Source organism: Lupinus angustifolius, chromosome LG12 (assembly GCF_001865875.1).
Source record: "Lupinus angustifolius cultivar Tanjil chromosome LG12, LupAngTanjil_v1.0, whole genome shotgun sequence".
In the NCBI taxonomy this organism is placed as follows: Eukaryota; Viridiplantae; Streptophyta; class Magnoliopsida; order Fabales; family Fabaceae; genus Lupinus; species Lupinus angustifolius.
This window is the reverse complement of record NC_032020.1, coordinates 447585-455780: the sequence shown is the minus strand read 5'-3', so window position 1 is coordinate 455780 and position 8196 is coordinate 447585. Positions and strand designations below refer to the sequence as shown.

Here is an 8196-nt window from a genome sequence, read left to right as displayed (position 1 = left end):
TGATACTTTTTTCAACTTGCTTGTGTCATTTTATAGTATTAAAATTTTCTTTATTGATTTTTTAATTAGGTACACTAATATTTTTAAATTTTGAGTATACAATTATTAAATGTTGTTATACAGTATCATTAATTTTTAGAATTTTAATGTAAACTGAGTTAACCGGTCCAACCATTGACCCACTGGTTAGACCAGTGACTCATTGACTCAGTACCCTGACCGAGTCATTAACCGGTCCGAGTTTAATAACACTGTTTTAATCATAGTTATAAAAATTGTATTATACAGTTCAATTAAAAATCGGTGAATTGGCTCTATATGATATAATAATTATATTGGTTATGTAATAATATTAGTCAAAATTTGGTTATACTGACTGATTTTTATTTAAACTGATAATATTGGTCAATTTTAATTTAAAATTACAAAAAATTTATTAAAATATAATTGTTAACTTTGTTTACACTTAAAAAAAATGGTGTATCATCAAATCATACATTTTGTTTAACATATAATTTAAATAGAAGTATTTATCATATTTTTCATTATTTTTTAACATTAATATTAGTGTAATATACATGTATATCTAATTTCATTAGTATAGTATTTAATTAATGAACTACTAATTTAATCAATATACTACTATATCAATATCTCATCGGTTTGATAATAAGTATGATATCAATAAAATTGTATTTAACATTTTTTAGGAGCATTTTGGAATTTCTAAGAGAATGAAATTGTACACAATTTTTTTTTAGCAAACAAATAATTATTGAGAAAAATATGTATGCATTTATAGTGAATGAGTTTTATCTATAATGAGTTCATACCATTTATATATAATCATTATTAAGTTTTCAAAAAAACAATCTAAATAAATGTGTGTAAATCTTGATATTGATAATATATATTAGGGTGATAATTTTTTTTACCCATAATGGGAGATATATTATGTTATTAAAAAAATAAACATAAAAAGTGTTAACATTCTCTCTAATAGGAATTTAATTGGACTTATGGTGAAGGGCTCATGTGAAATGCCATTATTTGTGCTTGATGAATATTCATTACCTTTTTGCAATGTGAAACAATTCTGTTCTCTCAAATCATTGTCATAATGATAGGTTTTAATAATTTGTTAATGGCAACCAAAATAAAAGGAGTAATGTCTTGAATGATATACATAGCAACATATTTTTTGTCTAACAATATTGACTTCATGTGTCATGAGTTGTGATTACTCAGAAAAATAATTAATTATATTTTTAACTTACATACATTTTTTTCTAAATAGTCATATTTCATGATACATAAAATAACACATATTATGGGATAAAAGATGTACTTTTGATATAGCCTTGTTTTATCCAAACAATTTTTGACATTTATTAAAAAATTAAGTAATGAGAAACAAATTTAAATTGTATATTACATTTTTATTATGTATAAAAAAAATTGATTGGATGAGATAGAGTTGAGACACAATCCGGAAATAGATGATTTCTATATTGAAAATTTCTATTTTTTTAATGTTTGTTTATGGCTATATCATTGCCCTCATGTGAACTCTTTTCATTCTAATGTAATTTTCTTCTCATATAAAAAAGAGGGAAAAAGTTAATTGTTATTGACAATTGATTTATTTGTGAAAATCTAGAGTATGTGAAACTTATAAAAAGCAACTATGACCAAACTATATCCTAAGAAGTCATAAAAAGTGGTCATTATGTGTTAAAACCAAAGAAAATGAGGAGTCCAATATGAAACTAAAAAGCCCAAACTTCCATGAACTTGTTTTTAATTAAATTCTCAACTTTCCGTTTTTAGTAGGTTGTCAAATTTCAGTTTAGTTAGTTTTTCATTTTTCTGTTTAGTTTCCAGAAATAGTAGTTTTCTATTTTTCAATTTCTTTTGGCTCTTTAATTTCTTGCCTTTGTTCTTGGCTCTTTACTTTCTTGGCTCTTTAAAGGGTATAAATAATGGTACTTAGTTTTCATTACTCAGTTTTTGTGGTACACTCTAATCTAGCATATTAAGTTTTACTTTCAATACAAAGAGGCTATTGCTTGTGCTCTTGTGAGTACCTTTTGTTGTTTTTCTTCTTTTCTTGCATATCCATGGTTTCTCAATTTTTACGAGGTATTAGAGCACCCTTTAAAGGGTGACTTTGTTGCACAATCCATTCCCTTTTTCCCTTCTCCTGATTTTGTATCACTTCACATCTCGTCTACCATCCCTTCTCCTAAACCAATTAAATGGCCAATCAAATAATAAACCTCATTCTTGTTCCTTCCAACCCTTATTATATGCACCCCATTGAAAACCTAGGTATTGTACTCGTATCATTTCTGTTGAATGGAGAAAACTATCACTCATAATCACGAGCCATGACCATGGCCCTCAAATCCAAAAACAAACTAGAATTCATTGACGGAACCTTGCCAAAACTCCCTTCACAATACCAAATGTTTGTATAGAACAAATGCAACATCCTTATTGTATCTTGGCACAATCAATCAATTGAATCATCCATTGTCCAGAGTGTTTTATGGATGGAAAATGTACAAGAAATTTAGCATGATTTGCATCAAATATATCAACAAGGAGACAACTTTAGAATTTTTGAACTCATTGGAGAAATTCACTCAATCAAACAAGACAACTTATCCATTGGATCATTTTTCACTTAGATGAAAGGTTTGTTGCAATTACTTGACAATTATAGACCAATTCGTCCTTGTTGTTGTGAAGTCAAATGCAATTGTGCTTTGATCCCTACTGTTAAAAACTACAGGGAAAATGATTATGTCATCTGCTTTATTAGGGGATTGAATGAACAATTCACCTTTGTCAGATCACAAATCATGCTTCTGGATCCAGTTTCCTCCATCAACATGGTTTTTTTATTATGGTCTAGCAAGAAAGGCTGATGCAATTCTATGAGCCAAAGTTTTCTACAAATTTTTTAAGTAGCAGCTATTATAGAAGACAAAGATGAAGAGGATATAGAGATCCAACCAGTAACAAATCCAATGGACAAGGAAGGTTTGGTAGATCTTGTAGAAGTAGAGGACAAAAAACTTGTACCTTTTGTCAAAGAATTGGACACACTATTGATACATGCTATACGAAGCATCGTTTTCCTCCAAGCTACTCAATAAACTCAAGCAACATCAACAACTATTCTGGACAAAGAACATCATATCTAATGAATGAGCCAGAAGAACTTGTGAATTCAACATTCAAGGAAGATAAATCCATATCCAAATTTCGCTTTCACACCAACACAACATAACGCTTTGAAAAAATTGATCTAATAATCAATGAATCACATAATTCACAACACCAATCATGTGAGTTCCACTTCAAATTCTATCCCTTCTTCATATCAACACACTTCAAGTAATTCATCCCTCACAATATCACATATGTCTAAATCAACTTTTTGGGTTCTTGATACAGGAGCAACAAACCATGTTTGTCACCCTCTTTTAGCTTACCAAAATTATAAGAGGATTAAGCCTCTTTCAATTACTTTGCCTAATGACAATCAATTTGTTGCCAACTATTCAAGAACTATCATGTTCTCTAATGACCTATATCTTACAAATGTGTTATATGTGTTTGTCTTTAATTTTAACCTTGTATCTATATCAAAAGTCTTCACCTCCCTAGCTTGCACGTTAACCTTTTCCACCAATCATTGTCAAATTCAGGACCTATACTCCTTGAAGATGATTGGTGCAGCTGAGCTAAAAAGATGATTATATGTATTAACTGAATCCAACAAGAATTATGTTAAGCCACACAATGTAAACGCTCATATTTGATATGATGATTGTAACATGTGGCATTCTAGGTTAGGTAACTTATCTCATGAAAAAATGATTGATATGCAAACTATGTTTCCATTTATAAGATGTAATAAGAGCATAGATCCTTATGGAGTCTGCCATTTAGCAAAACAAAGAAGTCTGCCTTATTCTACCAGCACCACTAAATCTAATATTGCTTTTGGTTTGATTCGTATAGATATATGGAGACCTATATCCACGCCTTCAATTTTTTTCGTTGATACTTTCTTACAAATGTGGATGACAAAACTAGGTTCACCTTGATTTTGTTTATGAAACAGAAATCAGAGCTAATCACCTTAATAAAGGTTTTATATCTTATATTTAAACTCAATTCAATCTAAAAGTTAAAGCTATTAGAAGTGATAATGGAAAGGGATTTCTTATGCAAGACTTTTATCTTTCAAAAGGTATAGAACATCAAATTTCGTATGTGCAAACACCCTAACAAAATAAGGTTGTAGAAAGAAAACATCAACATATACTAGGTGTAGCTAAAGCCTTGATTTTCAAGCTAACATGCCTACTTGTTTTTGTGTTTCCTCTTATATTTTGCTAGGAGTAGTTCCCTATACCCTATTTCTTGTAGTTTTTTCCCTAGTTTATTTGGGTCTTAGACCTTGTTTTTTTTTTTTTTTTGCATAATTAAAAAAGAAAGATATACATGGGAAAAGAAGGATTTAATAACTACGAAAGCCGTGAAGGCCTATAATTAACATTATTTCCCTTCTAGTTCTCACTCGATCCGATCCTAAGTACTATCATTCAATTGATAGATATAAAAATGGATTGCATACATATATCCTATTAGGTGGAAGTCTTATACAATGCGCTATCTTTTATACATTTTCGCCTTTTTACATAAGAGCTTTCCATGCCTACTATGATCTACCTAATTATCTCATGGATGCATCACCCTCAAACTCCTAAAACTTACCTTACAAAACATTGATTGCCTTTCTACGTAAGATAATTCAACTAGAAATATATACCATCAATATCATAGTTGCACTTGATTCTAATGTGGTATAAAACAATGCTTGCAACCCACCAAAGATGAAAGACATTTCACTTTCTCTATTCTCAACCATTACCAATGATGATGCATTGCTTCTCCTAAGATAATAATACGGTTCACTCATATACTTTATGTACTACTTACTGAATTTTTTAATTGGCATATCACATACTAACTAGCATATTCGTGCTAAGGAATAATAACATTAAACATGATTACTATATACCGAAATAATGACCTAATAGGTAACTATAGTTGTAACTTCTCAATATCATCTTCATGATGGTGGTGTTGTTGTTGATCATCACCACCACCAAACTCATCTCCCATCTCAACAACTACTCCGAAATGAACTCGACTCTCTCCTCCACCTATAGGGGAATGAAGAGGAGATTTTGCATCCCAAGAGTTAGAAATAGAAGTTGTTGGTGGAGATTTTGTTGCCCTAGAACCTTCATCAACAAATTGGACATCATAGGTTTCAAAGCAAAAGCATGTATACAAATAGAGGAGAAACCAAAAGAACCATGGGATTGAAACTAAGGTCATGCCTATAATTACATACCATGTTGTATATTGTGAATCATGTGGTTGAACTATGTATAAGGAGAGGAAAACTCCACCACCAATGATGGATGCAAAGAAGAACACATATATGAGATATATTCTTACATCTCCTTTTCTATCTCCCATTGAATAGGAAGAGTAGGATGGAGGAAAATCAATATCAACCCTTCTATTTTTTTTTATCTTTCTTCTTTGATCTTTGTATTATTTTGTATTGTTGGAGGATTTTTGAAGAAAGTGAAGAATGATTTGTTATGAATCAAATGCAAGAGGACATGTTTCCATATTCCAAAGTAAATATGCAAGAGGACAGTTTCAAAGAAGGAACATATTGAAGCGTTGAAATAGGGAGATAGTTTATTTGATGGTAAGGAAAATAATAAGTTTGTTATTGTTGTTTTTATGTTTTATTTTATATAGAGAAAAAAAATGAATAACTCAAATTCAACAAAGATTAAAAAGTCTATTTTTGTTCTTTATACCATTGGTTTTTGATGTATTCATTGAGCATATCCAAGATTCAGTGTTACAATACATATTTTTTGTATATTATATTGTCTTAGTGGGAGACTCGAGAGATGAATTAAATGAGAAGTTAGAAACGTGCAGACAAGTTTTAGAAGAACATGGATTTCATATAAGTCGAAGTAAGACAAAGTACACATGGTATAAGTTTAGCAAGAGACATATAAACCTATTGAAGATGTAAAGACTGAGATTGTATCATACAACAAGTTACGAGAGTAAGTTTTATTGCACAACTATAAGACCTACAATGTTATATGTGACTGAATGTTGGACGATAAAATACCAATGAGAGAATAGATACCATGTAGCAGAGATGAGAATATTATGTTGGATGGAAGGATTCACTAAACAAGATAGAATGAGAAATGAATGCATTAGAAGAACGTTGGAGTAGCTCTTATTATAGAAAATATGGTAGAATTACAGCTTGGTGGTTTGGATATGTATAAAGACAACCAGTAGAAACTCTAATAAGGAGAGTATATCAAATAAGGCTAGTCCAATTCCTAATGGGATAAAAGCTTATGACATCGATAGATATGATTTATCGATAGACATAATTTATAATACATCATTATAACATTGTTCGGTTTTTGTAGTCAACCACATTTAGTGAGAAAAAAGCTTACCTATGGTTGTTATTTATACCATAACTTAAATGTATGTCAAGGGATTAGTGTTTAACAATCTGGTAAAGATAACCTTTATAAAATTATATTCATTGTCTTTTTTTCTACGAATTTTTGGAATATTTTTCTTTTCTAAATGTATATATTCGTGAGGCCTTAACAATATATGATTATTAATTTCTTTTACATATGTTTGCCCTGCATTTAAAATATTGCATGTGATTGTTGACATATGTATTTGTTGGAATATTAGAACAAAAGATAATTGAATTGTTGAAAATCTTTTGAAAGAATTTAGTCCTTTACTGGGTCACTCTTTTGTATCATTCATGCATTTATTACCCATGTGTTTTTTGTTATGGTTATTGTCGTACCATGTTTTCCCCCATTGTTTCCGGCAGATTATGAACGATATATGTTGTCCATTTATTGTCCTTGGCATAAGGTTTTGTAAGTAGTGAGGAAGAACATAAATGTATAACAAGCAATCCAATTTCCTAATACTCAGATATAATTGTTGGAAACAAACGAACAATCAAATAGTAAAAGAGAATAAAGAAAATAGAATAACACAGAGGATTTGGTAACGAGGTTCGACCAATTATGTCTACGTCACCGGGAGCGTTGAGATACTACCACTATGTATTATTAGAGAATAAGAATTTATGTTTGACTATTCTTCTCCTTGTTATATTAGGTTTACATAACATAAATATATAGTCATCTACCCTAACCCCTTTACATCTGCTCAAACTCATAACTTATTTTGATGTTATCTAGATATATGAGCCATTGCACAACAATCTCCACCTTGACAAATATCATCAATCTCCATTTCCCGCCATTGGGTTGGGGGCGCTCCATAGTCTAGCATCACTGAATGTTCAACAAGCTCAGATAATGCCTGAACTTGTGCACGGTAACTAGCTTGGTTAACATATCAGCTACATTTTCTGAAGTGTGAATCTTCTGCAATAGTATCGGCACATAAGCTACCAACTCTCTGATCTTGTGAAGTCTCACATCAATATGTTTGGTCCTAGCATGATACACCTGGTTCTTTGCCAAGAAGATAGCACTCCTATCACAATGCAGCGGAACTCCACCTGGTTCTTTGTCAAGAAGATAACACTCCTATCACAATGCAGCGGAACTCCACCTTGCTCAATGCCACAATCCGAAATTATTAGTTCTATCGAACTTTTCCACCTCAAATTTGGCACTTGGGTTAAGAGCCCTTTGATACCAATTGTTGGAAACAAGCGAGTAATCAAATAGTAAAATAGTATAGAGAAAAGAGAATAATATAAGGGATTTGGTAATGAGGTTTGGCCAATTGTGTCTACATCCCCGGGAGCGTTGAGTGACTACCACTATGTATTATTAGAGAATAAAGATTTGTGTTTGACTATTTTTCTCCTTGTTATATTAGGTTTACATAACATAAATATATAGCCCTCTAGCCTAACCCCTTTACATCAGCTCATAATTTGTATTAATATTATCTAGAAATATGAGGCATTACACAACAAGAATAATACTATTATTTTGAGTATAGTTAGGACGAATTCCATCATACAATGGAACTTCATACCAA

At 30.9% G+C, this 8196-nt stretch overlaps 1 protein-coding gene across 1 annotated transcript; it reads right to left on the bottom strand.

Moving 5' to 3' along the window:
* LOC109361797 lies at positions 5125–5568 on the bottom strand. Its single transcript, XM_019607333.1, has one exon. The coding sequence runs from the start codon at positions 5566–5568 to the stop codon at positions 5125–5127; it is 444 nt and encodes a 147-aa protein (XP_019462878.1).

Excerpts from the sequence above, each read along its gene's own strand:
- LOC109361797 (XM_019607333.1), bottom strand. The coding sequence starts at position 5,568 with ATGGGAGATAGAAAAGGAGATGTAAGAATATATCTCATATATGTGTTC.